Consider the following 20,103-nt stretch of genomic DNA (forward strand, 5'->3'; position numbering starts at 1 on the left):
TGGACACAAGTGAACAACAACTTCCCTCATACTCACCTCAAGCAGACTATCCCCAACCAGGGCCACCAATAACTGATGACCATTCTGTTCCCGAACCAGGGCTGCATTCTCTGATGCATACATGCAGGTAAAGTCAAACATGGCCACATCTGGTTGCCCATAGTGATTGATGGCAAAGTCCAATGAAGGCAGTTGCTGATTGGTAGAGAAGTCAGCTGCTTCCCTGGCATAGCTGAGCAGAGCCTCCTGGTCTACATTCTCCCGAGACAGTAAGAGTTCTGTGTCAGCATAGTCCTGTCTCCAAATAGAGAAGAGATTCATGATGGAAAAACTCAGGTAGAGACTTAAAATTTTTTAAAATTGTGATACATAAAAATAATGGAATGTTGCTACATTCTAAGAAGCAATGAATATGAAAAATTCAAAGAAGAATGGGAAGATGTGAACTGATGCAAACCAAGAACTAAGAAAACAATATATGCAACGACTATAAAAACAAAATTCCCAAAAGTGAATACTGTGTAATTATAACGACCAAGCTTAACTTCTAAGGACAGACAAGGAAATGCATCTCCCTCCTTCCTTCCTTTTGTTTTTTGGGGGAGGGGTGCAGAAGGGGGAAGAATGATGAAGGATGTGAAGCATACATTGCATATTCTCTCAGACTCAGTTGATGTGTTGTTTAGAACTGGTGCACGCCCCCCCCCCCCAACTGTATTCTTTGTTATAAGGGATGGCTCTCTGGGTAAGAAGAGGGAAAGATATATAAAAACATAAAGGTGATATAAAAACAGAAAATATCAATAAAAGAAATTTTAAAAGGATGTTTCTAATCATTTCAGCTCACAAAAAGCTAAACTCTAAAATGGGATTCTGCAACCAAAATAACCTAAATCATCACTACCAAATGACCTTCCTATCTCAAATACAGTCTAAAGGAAAGATTTTAAAGTTCAGTGCTTAAGGTAGGCAGCAACAGCAGCCCAGGAGGTTAGGCAGAAGAAATATATTGCAAATAGGAAAAAAATGTATTCAACACAATAAATGAAAATTAAATTGTGAAAGGACCCAGAAGACTCCATCTTCAAAGGGGAAAATAATGATGACAGAACAAAGTTTCTGTAAAATGGTATCAGACATTCCTTCCCTTATGACGAAACTGTAGGATCTGAACAGTAGCACTGATGTTTCCTATTTTATCGAAGTAGGCCCTAACGGTCTAAAGTACCACTGATAGCATTTATTTATAAATCATTGAAAGCCAAAACAGAAACATTCAAGCTTGTCCTGGAAAACTATGTTTGCTCACTGGTGAATGAGAGTCTGAAGGAGGCTTGTCAGGATATACATATGGCATAATCCCTGTTGCCTTCTAGGGAAGGAAATAAAAAGGAAAAGTAAATCAGGTCTTGAAATTCTAAAATTGTTCCTACATATTTCCTTTCACCAAATACAGTCTGTCTAAGGCAGGGGATCTGAAATAAGTCTTGGTTCCCTGGTATGACAGTTTGATGGATATAGATGACAGCTCAGACATTAAAAAAAAAAGTCCAGTTTTTTTGAAGCAACAATAGGGCATATACTGCTTATGTCAAACTGCCCAAGTGTCTTGTTTTCTTCATACCCATTAGGTTGAAGGAAAAGTAGGCTAATCAAGGGCTAGATTTAGGGGCAAAAGGGAACAACTGTGCTACGTATTTATGCTTATCATTTCCCAACTTACTTTGTGCTTAGATAAGGGAACAGTATCCCTGAAATTAAATTGAAACTCATCATGTACTTTTACCCCGCAAACACAAAGAACTATCTAAAACACACCTGCCCATTTCTGGTGAGAACAGAAGTCTAGAATAGACCTGTATCAATACTGGGTGTCTCTTTACCTCTCTCTCTCCTCATACAGCAATACAATAGTGAATCCCTAGGATTCTGAGGCTCCAAGGGAAGGTTCCCTTTTGTAGGATTTCGTCCTGGTGCTAAGGTTATTAATAAGAAGACATCAACTATTCAAGCCAAATGGGACCTGATAATCTGGCATTTCAGATATCATCCTAAGGCAAGGACCCTACAATTAATCACCTGGGCAAGAGGTTGGGACACAATAGGCTAAAGACAGGAAGATACACCCTGAGTGGTTATTTCTAAGGAAGACAGACCAAATTTGGCTTGAATTGAATTTACCATTACCTGGCCTATGCTCAAGCGTAATCTGGATAAAAACGTATACAGTAAGTACAGAACAGCACCCACACTTTTATGAGCCAGGTCAATAGCTCCTCTGTGTCAAATCTGCTGTGTCCCATAACATAGCATCCTCTACAACTTCAAATTAAGTCATCAATTAGCCTCTGAAATCTCAGTGGCTTAACACTGTTAACACAGCACTAAAGGAAAAGCTTATTTTTCCAGGTGATAGGGATGGGATTACTTTCTATTTTTCTTGGAAGAAATAAGGTAGAGGGGTTGGGGACTAGGATAATCATATAATTCAGCCCCCTGGTGAACATTACCAGAAAGTATTCAGTATAAAAGGAAAATATTTTAAAACAAACTCAACTTACATTCAATATCACTCCTTTATCTAGTAAACTCTGCTTTTTGGCTGTCATAACAAAGTAGTGTGTGTCATCTTTGTAGTAGACAATGTTCTCCAAATCGATACCTGTAGCCAGAAGACAAATGTATAAATTTAACTGCTTTCCCAAACATCATTAACATGACTGAATATGGGACCACAGAGAACCAAGGAGAAATGTACAGAAAAAGAACAAATCTAACTTTAGTAAAGAGAACTAAGGAAAGGGAAAAATAAAAGAAATGGTTTTAAAATGTATGAAGGCCTTAGACGAAATGCAAAGATTTCAGTTCTAAATGGGAAGTATAAAGAATTATCTAGGTAGGAGAACTAAAGACATACATGCTAGCTAGATGGCAGAGAGTAGATTAGATCATCTTTTAGTCCAGTGATTTAAATGAAGATGAGTGCTAGAGAGAAAAACCGAGTTTTCAGTAGTGAAGAATGAAGAAACATCAAAGCAAAAAAACTGTAGTTTATCTATCTAAAATCAATTTAATGCAACAAATCTTTATTAACTGCCTATTCTGTTCAAAGCACCGTGCTAAATGCTGAAGGAGAACAAAATCGCTACTATCATGGAACTTACAGACTATGGTGTAGAACACTCCTGAGTGTGGGCATGAAACCAGAATCAAATGTAATTGGGAAATATTCAGCAAAATAAAAATACAATAAAACACAAATAATATTACATTTTAACTCTAAGTAAATGATTAGCCCATAGGGACTCTTGGATTAGTGGTACTCATTCTAGTTGAGTTTGACACCACTGTTATAGACAATCAAAGCCAAATAAACAAACAAATAATGGTAATAGCTAAAATGTATATAGGACTTTAAGATTTCCAAAGTACTTTACATCTATTGTTTCATTTGATCCTTATAATAACCCTACAATAGTCCCTGGTCTTAAATAACCCTCAAACAGTTCCCCAGGTAGGAAGAGGTAGAAGACACTATGTATATTATTGAAGTATATACACAAAATAAATACAAGGTAGTTTGAGTGCAGGCAGCAGATTGGAATGGTAGGTAGGGCTTCAAAGCCAAACAAAAGTTTATATTTTAACCTAGAGGCAATAAGGAGCAAGTGGAATTGACACGCTGAGATCTGTGCTCAAGAGAAATTACTAGAGATTTGTGAGGATAGATTAGAACGGCTAGAGACTTAAAGCAGGGAGACTAATTAGGTGGCCAATGAAACAGTCTTAAAAAGAGATAATCAGAGCTTGAACTAAAGTAGTGGCTTTGTGAATAGTGAGAAGGGGACAGATATGAGAGATGTTATAGCTGTAAAAATAATAAGATTTGACAACTCACTGCATATATGGGGTGAGTAAAAGTGAGGAATTGAGGATAATGCTAAGATTGTGAACTTAGGAGACTGGTAGGATTGGTCTCAACAGAAACAGGGAAGTTCAAAAGAGGGGTGTGGTTGTGGGATAAAGTTAATGAGCTCTGTTTTGCACGAATTGAGTCCAGGAGCCATCCCATTTGAAACATAAGCAGCTAATGATTCAGGACCAGAGGTCAGTAGAGAGTAAGAGTCATCTGCATAGAGATACTCGCAGGAGTTGAGAAGGTCACCAAGTTAAAGTAAAGAAAGAAAAGGGAAGATAAAATACAACCATATCTATGTGCATTAGAAAGTTGTAAAATCAAAAACCAAATAAGGTCCAAGGTAGCAAAGATTATTAATGAGGGTGAAATCAAAGGAGGCTTCACAGAGAGGGTGGCATTTGAGTTGGATTTTAGAAGACTGGAATCGTAGAAATTTTAAAATGGTTTAAACTCCCTAATTTATCAATGAGAAAACTGAGTTCCAGAGAGGATAAGTGACTTGCCCCACACCATACAGCAGCTCAGTGGTAGGAGTAAGATTAGAACATGAGTCTCTTGGCTATCTTAGAACAGAGCCAGAGAACTTAAACCACACCTTATCCTTAAAGTGAGTTTCATTGCCCCAGTGAAAAACTAGAGAATGAATTTCTACCAATATGCCTTAACTCGTAATAAGAGGAAGCTTGGCATCTTGGATGGAATGCTAAACTTGGAGTGGGGATGATATGGGTTCAAACTGTGCCCCAAACATTTACCTGGCCAGTCACTTAAGGTCTCTCAGTTCTAGTTTCTTATTTGCAAAGTGGGGATTAGAAATAACAAGAGGATTTAATTCAGGGTGGTTGTGAGGATCAAATCAGTTATATATAAAATGTTTTGAAACTCCTGAAGCTACATAAATGGTAATTTTCTTCTCATCACCAAGGTTTGGGGTGGAAAGTTGAAGGGAGAAGAGAACCTAAAATTTAAACTATCTTGACATAACTTCTTTGCTCTGAAAAGGACAGAGTACTGGTAAACAGTTGAAGGGAAATAATAGTAGAAAATGCCATATTTAAGAATCTTATGGTTTTACTAAACTATCTCCCATGTTCCTTGCTTATTTCCACACCTAAACTGAGTATTTGTATTTCTAACCCTGTCAAGGGCCACAACATCTACCACCAACCTGTAGCTTCTCGAAGCTCCTGGAAGAACTTCTGATTGAATATGAAGGCTACGCCGCTGATCTCTTCTACTTTGGCTTCTGCTGTGGTATGGCGGTTGATGAAGTTTGCTGTGATGGCAATGGCCAACTTGCCTCGAAATTCTTTCCGACGAAACCCTAGAGAAAAATAAAGTTTCCCAGAGAAGTCTTACTAGAATGATCAATTTGAATGAGAGAGATGAAACATGACAGGGTTCAGGGTACAGGGAGGAGAAGGGAGAAAAACTCGAAATTGTCACGCCCTCCTTTCAACTACAAAAGAAGACTGATACGCAGGAGAGCATCCAGGGATGAGATGTTACCTAGTTTATAGTTTGATTTTAATCCCAATATCATGAACTGTGACTTGACAGTGTTGCTACTACTAAGGAGATGAGCAACATAAGAAGCCTGTCTTCTTCTATTTGGACTTTAGGAGATATTTCTGAATATACTACAATACTCTAAGGGTATTCCCTGGGTTGCTTGCGGGAGGAGAGGAGGGGTACGGTTTGAGAAGGAAGGGAAATCTAACAATTGTCATGGAATGTAATTTTTTAAGCTTCAAAGCAGCTGGCACCCGAGCGCGCATGCACGCGCACACACGTACACACACACACACACAACTAGAAGGTATAAGGATGAGGTATATCAGACATGGAACTCTGATACCATATATAGGCATTTAAAACATTTATGACCATGGCAAGTATCTGAAAAGGCCAAGTATGCCAACAGTCACCTTTCTACTCCACCCAAGCAAAGGAGTGTATCTATATTTAGTACCTTCTAAGGTGTTCCTCCTGCCATCCCCTCCAATGATCACTTCAAATTCATACTCCGATACAGGATGTGTTTTGGGGTGTACCTGTGCCCGCCAACCTATTCCTGTGAAGCAAATGCAAATGAATGTTGCCTCTCAGCCCTATATCATATGAACAAGGCTACAAAATCCCTATTTGGGCTATCTTCAAATCTCTGGGCATTCTAGACATGAGGACTATCAAACCAAATACACAATATTTAAAGCAACATGGAAGAATCATGGCTTACAAATTCTAGGAGAGAAGTCCTTCAGAAGACTCACAAAGGAAGACATTTGCCACAAGAAATGCAATGCTTACAAAGTCGTAAGCGACCCCACTGCCTACTCTTCAGACCCAAAGATCCCCAGGCAGTACAAGGAAACTAAATTTTCTTCCTCTGAAACCAACCCATAATCTTGTACAGTTTTTCTCTTTGACTCCACCCCTTCTCATCCATTCTTCTACTCTCTGCAGGCCCCCAACAGTTTTGGTCTAACTTACGTTCATTCTCTTGGTCCTCAGGGGGGTATACAAGCCCCTGGAATTCCACATTGACGTGGATTTCAATGCCAAGAATCAAAGCAACCTTCAAAAGGATTAACTGGAGCTGCCGGATGCCTATAGAACAAGGTCAGGGATAGACACAAGAACAGTTTTAAGCAAAGCTATACAGAAAAGAGGGTACCATTCCATAACACCTCTCCAAGTCCCCCACCCACCCACTCTTGGCTTTTTCACATTCTCAATGCCTCCACTGGCAGGAAACATTTTCCAAGTCATATCCTGTAACCTTTTTTTTTTAAAGGGCAAATACAGATTATGTGGAGATATGTTCCTGTGTCCACCCTCCAGCCAGACCCAAAGCCACTCCCTTCTTTTATGGGATGGTTATAGAGAGGGCCAACATGTACAACTTTCCTGTCTCCCCCTCCTTCCACAAGTAAAATGTAGAAAAACACTGGAGACTTGGTTCTTTAGTTTGGGCTATCTTGACATAATGGGAGAAATGCCACACCTGAATAAGGTAAGACTGATAATACATGTGTTTACATTCACACATAATAAGCCTTAAGGAAGAGAAAACAACTTTTATACTCCTATAGAATTACAAAGCACTTTTCTTTGAAAAGGCCTACATATACCTGCATTACCTCATTTATCCTTACAACATATAAAATATATAAAATAAGGAGGGGCATAATCCAATCCCAAATTTTGCCTAGAGAGGAACCTGTAACCCTGCACCTATGGCCTATAAATTAAATCATTTACTAAAGGTCACACAATCTGATATGTCTGAAATTAAAAGCTGGTTCCCTGTCCAAAGTCTTTCCCAATAGTCTATATAAGGGAAGGCTTTAAGAAAAGTAGAGGACCGAGAAAAATGAATACAAATTTCTTAGAGGACTTGAACTATGTCTGATACTTCTTCTGTTCTCAACAGTGCCTAGCAAAGTTGCTTGCAAAGACAGGCAATACAATGACAGATAAAAAGCACTACATAAGGAGCCAGAAGAACTGGCTATTTACTGATCTTTCCTCTGTCATTATTAGCCATAAGACTCTGAGCAAGTCACTTAATTTGTCTTAACCTCAAGTTTCCTGAACTGTAACATGGGATTACATTTCTTGCCTATTTTGTGGGATTTTTGTGACTATCAAACAAAAACATGTATATGAAGTTAGTCTGTGAAGCATTAACAAATACAAGTTATCAGCAGTAATAATCAGTAATTTTGGATTTGATCTTAAAAATGCCAGCCCTGCCATGAAATATAGTTCCTCCACCACCACCACCCTCCATTGGGCTGGAAATAATCTCATTACTTCTCCAAAATAATACCACCATACACGTATTTTTGCAAAGTGCCTTCCTTTCAAATTTGTTTTCTTATTTTCTCAATATTTGTCCTACCTACTTCTCAGGAATGTCATTTCTATATTACAGATGAAAAAGGTAAAGTACCAAAAGTCATACAGATAGTTAATGGCAAAGCTGGGATGATCATTTTGTAATTCTGTTCCAAGCTCCTTCCACTACCAAGTACTGTTCAATATTGATGCTACCTGTATTGATTAGGTGACAAGAAAGCTGGGTTGCTAGAAAGACTTGGGAGAAGCAAAGTTTAAAGGAAGTTTAAGAACTACCTAAGCCAACAATGTTTAGGTTGAAATGAACCTCCTAAGATTGTCTAAGTTATCTCCTGCCTTTAGGTGGGGCTACAAAAATATGAGAAAGCCATTATTTTTAAAGGACATGGATTAAATGATCTCTGAAAACTTTTATTTCCATGATAAACTGTCAGCAAAAGTGATGGTAGTTCACCTTTATATAGCATCTGATGGTCTAACAAGCACTTTTTCAAAATAATTCTGTGATAAAGGTAGAGAAATTATATTTCCATTTTACAGATGAGAGAAATGAGGTCAATAGAGGTTCATAGGACTTGCCCATGGTCACACAGCTATTAAGTATTTGAGACAGAATCTGAATCTAGATCTTCCTCTTTTGCACTATTACCACACTGCCTATCAAATAAAACGACAAATAACAGGCAGACAGATCTGTTGAATTAATACAGCTTAGGTCCTTTTCTAAAACCAATACAACCCATGGCCTATACATAGTTTTTTTGAGAGCACAACCATCTTACTACAATCCAGCGTAGTTCTTCTTTTTGGCTGCCAGAACTGCTACCTCTTTGAATAACTATCCCCAAAATGGCAATTTCATCCCCTGTTATTATGCATTTTATTTGTAGACAGCTGTTTATAGGACAGTTTACAGATTCTAGTCTAGCAGAGGAAGAAATAATTTCTCTAGCCAGTAGAAGACAGTAGGTGCTGGATAATGCGATACAAAATTGTACAACTGCTCAAAGCCACTGCTGCCTCTGCTACAGAGGGTATGGAGTCTAAGAGAAACAAAGGAGGACATCTGGGTGCACTCAGGATATAGGCTCATTAATAAAACTGCCTTGGCATCAAGACTGTTATTTAATTTCTCATCCAGATATCCTATGGTTCCAAACCATTTCAGATGGGCTACTGCTGCCTAAGGAAGCAATGCCAGTTTGCAATAAGTTGCAGCTATCTTAGAAATCCAAGCACAAAATATAGTTCAAGACATCTGGAGAGAACACAACTAGAATTAATCTAGCTACATACCATGTTACCACTACCACATAAACTGGACTACAGTAGAATTCTTCCAATGTACCACCTGCTCCTTCCTACCGAAACAAAATGAAAGGTTCTGGAAGACAAGTTCTAGAGACTCCATGTCACTTACTGATGTGGTCAATGGCCCCCGCGCAGAACTTGCCATAGAACTTCTTGGCACCCAGACCCCTCAGGTCGTGTATGGTAAATGGCCAGAGATGTAGGACGTTGTTGCGGGAGAAGGCATCCCGTTTCTCAATGACCACCACCTTGGCTCCCAGTAAGGACAAGTCAATGGCTGTGCGAAGGCCACAAGGCCCAGCTCCAATGATGAGACACTGAAACACACAGCTACTATTAGGGCAAGAGAAGCACCTTTAGAGATAATCCACAGTTGTATAATAGATTCATAATTTCACAACTCCCACCCGAAGAACATTTCCCATTTACTTTTTCTCCCATTTCTCTTTTTTCATTTTGAACATAAAACACTAAATAAAATGAGCATTTCCATATACAATGTAGAACAGAGAAGCAAGACTGTAATTTGTGCAACTGAATCTTTCTTAAATGCAGGTAGTTTTTCCTTTAAGTATATGATAACAATAAAAATAAAAACGCAAAAAAATAAAGTATGTGATAACTTCAACACATAACTTTTGAAGCTGTCCTATTTGTCATTCCTTCTGTTTACTTTTATGCATTTAAAAAAATGTTCCAATGGCCACCTTTTTTATTTGTCTTTTCTTGGACATCCTACTGCTAGTTCCCTACTCCTTCCCACCTCTCCCCCTGCCCCAAGCTGGAGGAGGGGGGAAAGAAAAGAAAAATGAAACTCTTGTATAGGCCTTCCAAAGTTTTCTCTGAAATAATTCCTTTCAACATTCCCATCTGGAGCAAGATTGCCACAGAATTCAATGCTTTAATAAATACTTGTCATCACATGTAGGTCTGAATAAAGCATCAATAAGAGATGGGTGCAAGTCTAGTGCTAAGTATCAATAAAAGGGTCTCAAAAGCCTGCTTGCTTAATAGTTCTATGTACAAACCCAAACACACGCAAGACAATATCCCACTGACCTGCCCACGATGGTTAAATGTAGGCAGCAAGTATGCATGGTTTTTTATTCCTTCAGCTTTGAAGGAATTAAATTTTTTTTTTAATTTCCAGCCCTTGAAATACTGAGCCTTTAAGGGCAGCTAGGTGGCACAGTGGATCGAGCACCAGCCCTGAAGTCAGGAGGACCTGAGTTCAAATTCAGCCTCAGACACATAACACTCACTAGCTGTGTGACTCTGGGCAAGTCACTTAACACCAATTGCCACACACACACACACACACACACACACACACACAAAATATTGAGCCTTGGAGATCCTACTAATGGACAGGCTTAAAACAGCTCTGAAGGATCCTCAGGATGGTAATTTCAAGATCCAAATGTGTTTGGGCTCCCCCACCCCCAACACAATTCTAAATTCCAGTTCGAAGGAAACCTTACTTATCTAAGTTCTCCATTTTGAAAACTCCATGAGAAGATTCTATGGGAAGAGATCAGGTATTTGTCTTAGCAGGTACACAAAAGGTTGAACAATAACGAAAGGCATGACATCAACATAACGTATTTTGGTAGAATCTTTTTTAGGAGTACGTTGGCCCAAGGAATGGAAATTTTACTCAAAACCACGAAAAATCGTTTGAGAAGAATTGTGTGTTGGACTTGCACAGTATACTGCTGACTTGTAATTTCACATCCCCACCAGCTTTTTCCAAAATGTAACAAAAGCAAGCATGGACTGCTTCAATAGTGAGTATTTACAGTATATGCCAAATCCGCACTTTTATAAGCAACATATGACATGACTGAGAGGAAGGTAAAAATAAATATGAAATATGGGGGGGGGAAGCAAGAAATACATTTTTCATATTATATTTATTTGTTCACTTCTATCCTATGGCTCAGGCTGATAGCCTTTTTTCACCTATTTGAAGGAAATGCTCCTTTTCTAAATGAAAAATACACATAAAAATCTTAGTCCATATGTAGGACACATCTTTATGGGTTGTTACTTTGGATAGCTGAGGCTCCCATGACACTACTAACATAAAGTGAATGTACCTAACAGACACCTGGCTTTTGAACAAGGTAAATGAGTCTCTCTTCCACAGTGAGTTGTTGCCGAAATCTATGCAAACCTCATTCAGTCTTCCAACACTTTGCGGAACCCGTTCTAAACCCTTCAACCTGTAGCCCCATAATGCTGGTACAGTCAAACAACTATTACCTTGGTGTTACTGCACACTTTCCCCTTTCTGTAGTCTTTGTGGCTGCCCCGTTTATCCAGTTTTGCCCAGAGGGCTTTGGCTTTCCAGTAATTAAGCTTGGATTTGAGCTTGTGGTAGAAGGAACGATAGTCCTTGGGCTTTAGCTCCAGATAGTCACAAAGCTCTTGGAAAGCTTTCAGTGTTCCTTTGCAGGTGCTGGCCTGGACAAATCGGTCAAAGAGAATATGGGCTTCATTTGTCTTCTCATTTCGACTTTCCTCCATGCTTCCACACTCTTGGTAACCCCTGCATAAGGGGAGGCAGGCAGTTGTCTTCTCCTGATACCTACATTAATCTAGCAAAAGAAAAAGAAAAAGAAATGGTCATCAGACTTGAATTTCATAATGTCTCTTAGGAGGCAGTTCTGTTTTTTAAACAATTACTTTCTTAAAAGTACTTTTTATTTACTTTTGCCTTGTTCTATATTAGTCATTGCTTTATATAATCCCAACTCCTAGACTGACTCTTCCCTTGCAATAGAGAAAAAAATTAAACACAATCAATCAAAACAGTAACATTTGGCAACTACAGTCATTCACCTCTCCACAGAAAGGAAGGATGTGTGTTTCATTTTTTCTATTCTTTGTGTCCAAGATTGGTCATTACTAATTGTTCAGAATGCCACTTTATTTCTGCATTTTTTGTTTACTTTGCAGTCATTTAATACACTGTTCTCCTAGTTCGGTTTCCACTACATTTATGAACCAAAATCTATTCAGCCATTTTCCAATGAATGGAAATAAATACCCACTTTGTTTACAATATTTTTTTTGCCAACATGAAAAGTTCTGCTATGAATATTTTTATATACATGGGGCCAATTATGATTTTTTCAAAGTGGAATTCTGAAGTCACTAAAGGACAAGAACAAAGATTTCATAAAGCTATTCTATTCTGCCCACCAGAACATTAAATAATGATGCCCTCTACAACTAATTTCTCTCTCAGTGCAGTTTAAACAAGCAGCATCATCCATCTGAATCATCCTTACCCCCACAATATCCTTGGCTTCATCTTCTGAAGAGTAGTGTCTCTAATAAAGATTAGAGTGGTTCTAATAGCATCTGGCTATTAGTGGTTGTATTAAAACATTACATGACATATGATATCATTAGTGAGAGTTGATGTTAGGAAGCAGACCAAGTGTTAACCAACTAAGAAAGTTCACTTGTTACCGAAAATGCTTTTAACATGGGAACTGAACATTATAGTGACCTCAACATTTCCTGATTCCCCTGTCAGAACAATTTGCTACAGATGGCTCACCAATTAACCACAGATAAAAGGTGTGCCCAGGAAGAGTCTTGGCAAGGTTTTCCTGAATCCCTGTTACCTCTCTTTAACCAATAAAAAATTTTCTTGACAAGGAAAGCCCTTTGGTAAAACGTAAATGACATTCATATCCAGGTGATATGAACGGACCTTTGGGCCATAGCTCTCAGCCCTCTAGGTCCTTAAGTGTGGCCCTTTGACGTAACCCAAAGGTAACAGAACAAATCCCCCTAATAAAAGCATAAACCCTCAATACTCTTGGACTTGGCCTTAAGTAAAGAGAATAAAAACAGGATAGAACAAGAGCTAGAGACAGAAAAATGCAGTGAGGATAGATGAGGGGAAGCCTTCATATCCTGGGGATATGCAGGGAACTGTCTGGTCCAGGAACTCTCCCATTTTGCTGCTGCTGCCCCCCCTGAGACCAAGACAGGAGCTGCTAAAATGCAAGCCAGGCCCTTCGGAAAGATGGTAGAATGACTGCTAGTTCCTTTGTACTAAACTCAAAACAAAAGACAGATGGAGGTCAAATACAACAAAAGAACAAAAAAAAAAGGAAAAGGAGGCAAAAACTTCACCCCAAAAAATTCTGCAGGAAAACTACCAAGAAAACCTGAAAAGAAATGGGGGTGGGGGTTGAGGAAGTGGGAAAGTGTCAGCAAACTGAATAAATTCTACCGGTTAAAGAAAGTAAGAAGAAATCTCCTGAAGGAAAGAAGACTGTAATATCAGTTACACCTTTAAAATACAAAATTTAGACACACTGTGAGAATCTAAGAACAACAGTAAGACTTAAAGAAAGATCTGGTATTAAGATCACTGAGGAAAAAATTAAAAAAGATGAACAGGAAAATTAGATAAAGTAGAAAAGACAGGAAATCTGAACGAAGCTATGGACTCTGATGTGTAGAGAGATTTAGGCAGAACAACAATAACAAAAAGATAATGTTGAACAGAGCAGAATTTTAAGAAATGTTAGAACTGGAAGACAACCTCAGAATCCCACAGACCAAAGCATCAGAGCTCCGAGGCAGAGCTCAAGACAATCTGAGAATTATTAGTCTGCCATAAAAATATGAAGAAGCGAAGTAATGAAGGAAATTATATAAGAAAACTGTTCAGAAGTATTGGGGGGGGGAAAGGCAGAATGCAAATTCAGAGGACTGGACTTCTTTAATTATACCTAAACAAAAAAGGTCTTGGAAAAAAAAACAAACAGATAAAACCAGAAGAAGAAGAAAAGATGTTGACTAAGAATATATATTTTCATGAAATGTCTCCAGTAGATTGACATCCAAAATCTTCAGAAATTTATGGGTTTAAGAGCCATTTCCCTACAGATAAGTGGTCAGCAATGCCCAATAAATAGTTCTTAAAGGAAATGCAAGCTATCAACCACCATTATAAAAGTGCTAATAATCAGAGAGAAGTAAATTAAAACAACTCTTAAGGAATCTATCAAATTGACAAAAATGGCAAAACATGGAAAATTTTCATGTTTTGGGGGATGAAGAAAAACAAGTACATTAATTCACTGCTGAAAAAACTATTTTGGAAAACAATTTAAGATTATACAAGAAAAGTTACAAAACTCTTCATACCCTTTGTCCCTGTAATTCCACAGAAGGTGTTCATACTTCCAATGAAGTTTTTACTGACAAAGATGTAACTGTATGAATATCTTCTTGGTAACACTATTTGCAATAACAAAGGGGGGGGGAGAAATACAGCCTGATGAGGAATGAGATATATATAGGAATGTTACTGCCTTATAAAGGAATGACTAAAAACAAGTCAGAAAAATATGGGAAAGAAACCCTAAAAATATTATAAAAAAAGAGCCATTAGTTCAGATTTTCATAGTATCATTATACTTCATCATACTTTTAAACAACTTAAATGTTTAACAGGGAATGGCTAAATAAACTGTGGTGTACTGATGCAATACTGTGATATAATAACTGTGATATAATAATAAAGAAATCTAGAAAACCCACTATGAAATAATGCAAAGCAAGGAGTCAGAAACAGAGAACGAAGCATACACTAACTGAGAAACTATAAAAGGAGAAATGAATAAGAACTGGCCAATAATCCTGATAAGGACTTATCAGGTATAACTGAAAAATAATGATCCTATATGCGGTGCATATAAATAGCCATTAAGCAAGTTTAATTGGTTATATTAGTGTTCAATGTTAGACTTTTAACAGAATACTAAAATTTAAAATATTTTAAAAGAAATATAGAAGACTGATATGAACTGATGCAGAATGAACAAAGCTAAAATTATATAAATATACACACAGTAGAAACATATATTTGGAGGTGGATGGAACTCAGAGGCCATATAGGCCAACTTCTTTATTTTATGGATGAAGAATCTGAAACCCAGGGAGTTTAAGTGATTTGCCCCAAATCATAAAAAGTAAGTAAGCATCATCAGGAGGAGGATTTGAATCCTGGTCCTCCATCTCCAGAACAGTGCTCTTTCTACTGTATTATGACCACAAAAGTTAAGACATATTTATGCAAAAATATTCAGATTTTTAAAAAATGGACAATGTAAGGTACTAACTATCTTTTATGTTATTTACCTGTTTCCAGAAAGTGTAAATGCTAAGAAACTCAACAGAGAGTACAATTCATATTATGTGCCAAAACAACACTTATACCAGCTACCAACAGTGGAACAGTGGTAACATAAGTTCCTGGACCAAGCTGGAACCAGACCTAGAGGACAGCATGGGACAGAGCCTTGATGTGGAGATAACCAAGAAACTTAACATTTATTGGTAACTATGAATCATACGGGCTATAAATGTTCAGGGGGTGGGGGTAAACTTTCTAATGACTTCTAATGACTTTCCAATGACTTCCTCCTTAAAGGGTAGCTTCACCACTTCAGAGTGGTACCATCATTTAGGCTCCTGGAGGTGAGACCAAGGGTATGTTGGTGAATAACCTGGCTCTCCAAAAAACAAATGTACACAACACATCCACATGATTAACATTTTCTCCATCACTTTCTTCAAGTCTAGACAATCAACAAAACAATAAGTCAAAGCCTGATTTGTAGCCTTTGCCAATTGCTGACCGGTAAATGCTCACAATGAAAATTTAACAATTGGCTGGTGCTGATTCAAGATGACTTCAGCACATCCCTAGGGAGTGAGACTCAATGACAGGATGGGTTGCTTGCCTTCTTAGTGACCCCAAGTACTCTCCCCTTGAAGGGGAGTCTCAATCATAGGGAAGTACTATAGGTCTGGAGGACTCTATAGGTCTCTGGGCAAAGTGAGACCCATCAGAGAGAAAAGGATAGGGTGACATGATTGTTTCTGGATTTAAATATGAATTTCAATTTTTCATTTCATTAAATAAAACCTGTCTAACATTCAGTATATATAGCCTGAGTGCTTATATAAGAAATGAAGATCTTTTCCTTTCTGTTGTAGAAAAGTAGTATGATTCTTCAGGGAAGGCCCCAAGGTTAAATAAACTTGATTTGTCTAAACCAGGAACTTGGTCAAAGGCTATGGATTATAGAGCTATGACACCTATTATGTTTACTAGATGGCTATGGACATACACACCAAGAAGGTCAATGACAGATATAAAGGTCCCACATATAACAAATATAAATAACAGCACTTTCTGTAGTAGCAAAAAAAATTTGGAAAAAAAAAAGTATATCCCTTACTTGAGGAAATGGCTAAACAAACTGCGGTATAGGAATAGGAAGAATTCAGAGAAAAAGGCAAAGACTTGGGTTCAGACTGCACAAAAACTCTGAAGTCCCTTCAGTTTTAAAATCTATGAACCTGTAATTTATATGAACTGATATGAAGTGAAGAAAAGCAGGACCAAGAGAATACACCCTAAATTAAAGTTGCTGAAATTTAAAAAAACACTTTTTCTTTTGATATCACCTACATTTTCCAATGTATTCCTCTTCATCTATCAGAGAATTATTTTTCCATAACAAAAAATAAAAAAGATAAAAAGTTCAGCAAAACTAATTTGTCAAAAAACCTGACATTATATGCAGTATTCCATACTCACTGCCTCCTACCTTTGAGAAGAGGTACCTTCTCATATCTCTTTGGAGCTAAGCTTAGCCTTCATAATTTTGCTGCAATTTTGACTATTTCTTGTTCTTTCCATTTATATTGCTACATTACAGTCATCACATATCTTGGCTTTTTTTTCACTTTATATAAGATCATAAATCTTCCCAGGTTTCTCTGCATTCATCATCCCTTAACAGCATAGTAATGTTCCATTACATTTATATACCACACCTTATTTAGTCATTCCCCGAACAATAGGGATCTGCTTTGTTTCCAGTTCTTTGCTACTACAAACGGTGGTGCTACAAAATATTGTGATGTACGTTATATGTAATATGTAAAATATTGTGGTGTGGCGCCTTTCTTTTTGTCATTGACCTAAGGTATATGTCTAACAGTGGAATCCTGGGTGATTCAACTGTTTTTTAAACACAGTGACCCATCTTGGTTCCAGAGGACTTAACTTTTTCTTTGTAGTAAGGGAGGGAGAGTAGAGTTGCAGGCAGTGGTTTCCTATTTTTACAAGAGATGAAAACTCCTTGAACACATGGTTTGGGGGCTATTAGGAAATAAAGACTGTTTGAAAAGGGGATCCATGTTGAGGCGGATTAATAGTCAGGTAGGTTTAAGTAAGTGACTCCTGGGATAACTTCTACTTCTGAGATTTTGTGACTCAACATTTAGTTTCAACAGTTTGTAATGAGGAAAGGACATCACTTCATCTACTAGGTCAAATATATGTAGAGTTAATTACCTACTGAGATTAACTGTGGTGTGAGAGAAGTCATAGTATAAGAATAAAGAAAGGAAATTAAACCTTTTACTTATTTTCTGCCATAAAAGGACAACAGTGAATACTGCAGAAACAGGAGATCTAGAGCAAAATCCCATAGATCTGTGGGAATGTCAAGCGACCTCTCTGCCACAAAATTTAATGGCTCCCTGTTGCCTCTAGGATAAAATACTTTTTCTGTGTGGCACGTAATGTCCTTCGAAGCTTGACTCCACTCTTACTTTCCAGGCATAGTGTACATTTCCCCCACTTTCATACACTGTGTTTCATCTAAACCAGATCAAGTTCTGTCTTCTATGAGAGCCATATCCAAACTTCCTTAATCTCAGTGCCTTTCTTCTGAGATTATTTCTACATAACGTGTGTGTGTGTGTGTGTGTGTGTGTGTAGCTTGAACACAGCTGTTTGCATGTCTGTCTCCTCTATTAGTCTGTGAGGTCCTTGAGAGTAGGAACTGCTTTCCCCCAGTCCTTTCTTTGTATCCCTGGTGCTTAGCATAGTACCTGGCACACAGCAGGCACTTAATAAATGTTGTTAATTGACCATTTCAATACTTCAGTGGCTCTAGGACATATACTAATGAGGGTCTTCCCTCCAACAGTACAGATTTCAACTTATCCACATCTCATTTTGTGTAATTTGTTCACTGTCTTAAGTCCTTTATTGGAGGTCTAACTAATGTGCTGCTAGGGGCCTTCCTCTAGGCTTGTTAACATTATTTGGTTATTAATTATTGCAGCCCTAGCTTTGAAATTTGGGATAAGTAGGTGGCACAGTGGATAGAGTGACAGGCTTGGAACCAGGAAGACTTATCTTCCCAAGCCCAAATCTGGTCTCAGATAATTACTAGCTGTGTGACCCTGAGAAAGTCACTTAACCCTGTTTGCCTCAGGTTCCTCATCCTCAATGAGGTGGAGAAGAAAATGGCAAACCACTCCAGTATCTCTGCCAAGGTAAACCCCAAATGGGGTCATGAAGAGTCAGAAATGACTGAAAATAACTGAACAACAACATCTTTGAAACTGGGATCATAGTGAGGGTTGAACCTATGTCACACAGCTATAACATTAGGGTTAAACTTATGGAGAAATTATCAAATTCAAAGAACTGCCATTTTCTCTTTAAGTCTCAGTTTAAAGAGGGTCACTGCTATTTATATATACGTGCTATGTTGCTAGTATCTTACATTTTATATCTGACTTATGCATATGTGCTTTCCAGTCTAAAATCCATCATGTGGTACTTACTGAACAATCCCTCGTGTCTCTAGTTACCCTGAAAAACTAATATAGTCAGTTCTTTCCAAATCCAATGTGAACAAGATGGACAAGATAGGGTACTCCTTGGAAGTTCTCTGGTTCTTCACTGCTTTCCCATTTCACATTGGTTCAAAGTAGCAAAAGTTTACAAATTCTAAAAACAATCTAAGTTTTTTATTATAAGCCAGGGCTTTATTTAAAATAGTTAAATAAGAGTGATGTGAAAGAGAGGAAATGCCTAGGGGGCATGTGCTCAAGAACTCAAAGATAAAGGTGTAACGGAGATGAAAGAGGGGCTGAAAAAGGGGAAGAAACAAGGTCCCTAGTGAGTCAGAGACTTGCTTTACCCCGTGAGTTATTTGTGGGGATTTCCAAGGCTTGATTTGCTTCTGGCAACCATACAAAGACTGCAACCACACATACTCAGCCTGTTTCCTTGACTGACTCTAGCAGAGGATAAATGTTTGGAGTACACCTGGTCTTATCTGGTTTTGTCTTTTATCAAAATAGAAAATGGTTTTCCTTTGTTCCTAAACAGCAATTCTTTCCCTCTTGGTGCCAAGAAGATTCACGATACTACCCAGTTCCTGCTAAAAATGATATACTAAAAAAAAAAAAAAGTTATATTTTTGAAAAACTGTTGGGGGGTAAGTACAGGAAAAGCAGAAATTAGAAGTGTGTGAACAAAATTTATCACTCTTCTGCTTTGTTTTCTTATTCACAAATCCAATTCAAACATTACCATTCACACTTTTTCCCTGACCTCTGTAACTTACAGTGTTATTCTAAATAAGCATGAGAATACTTTCAAATGAGATTCTGAACATCACCATATTTAGAACCCACTGAGACTCATCCTATATTAGGAAATAGCTTAAAATTTGGACTTGCAGTCAACTGGCTAACAGTGAATCAATCAATACTAATCATCTTTGTGATTCTTTTCACAATATTTCTTCTTAGAACTTTTCTAAGTTCTCAGTTTCTAACAGTAAGTCACTCTTGCTGAAACCTTTTAAGGTGATTAACATATATCTCTGGCAGCTGATGTTTCCATCATGATCAGTCCAGGCAAAAGGCATTCTATCATTTTTCAAATAACCTTTTTTTTTTGCCACATAAGCTGTTCAATTAACGCCTACACAAAAGGATCTGAGGTAGTCAATTCAGCTAAAAGTCTACAATCAGTTCTAAAACTTGCTGATTAGCTTTTAAACCAAATTTTTCTTCTTAAAAAAATATTACTGATGATCATTTGTATTTGCTTATTAATATTACAGAGCCAAAACCATCCATAGAGATCATTT

The 20,103-nt window shown here is 37.8% G+C and overlaps 1 protein-coding gene across 15 annotated transcripts in view; it reads right to left on the reverse strand.

Annotated features, from left to right (window-relative positions):
• MICAL3 (microtubule associated monooxygenase, calponin and LIM domain containing 3) overlaps positions 1–20,103 on the reverse strand; it is a 253,077-nt gene that overhangs the window by 152,390 nt on the left and 80,584 nt on the right. For all 15 annotated transcript variants that reach the window (XM_021001628.2, XM_021001636.2, XM_021001635.2 and 12 more), the window contains exons 2-8: positions 11,360–11,694; positions 9,204–9,411; positions 6,413–6,529; positions 5,892–5,993; positions 5,088–5,243; positions 2,562–2,662; positions 37–294 (exon numbers count right to left, since the gene is read on the reverse strand). In XM_021001628.2, coding sequence (XP_020857287.1) covers positions 37–294; positions 2,562–2,662; positions 5,088–5,243; positions 5,892–5,993; positions 6,413–6,529; positions 9,204–9,411; positions 11,360–11,623 — 1,206 coding nt within the window. In that variant the 5' untranslated portion in view covers positions 11,624–11,694. The remainder of the gene's footprint in view (positions 1–36; positions 295–2,561; positions 2,663–5,087; positions 5,244–5,891; positions 5,994–6,412; positions 6,530–9,203; positions 9,412–11,359; positions 11,695–20,103) is intronic.

The sequence above is a fragment of the Phascolarctos cinereus genome, unplaced genomic scaffold (assembly GCF_003287225.1).
Source record: "Phascolarctos cinereus isolate Bilbo 61053 unplaced genomic scaffold, phaCin_HiC Scaffold_1;HRSCAF=81, whole genome shotgun sequence".
Taxonomy (NCBI): Eukaryota; Metazoa; Chordata; class Mammalia; order Diprotodontia; family Phascolarctidae; genus Phascolarctos; species Phascolarctos cinereus.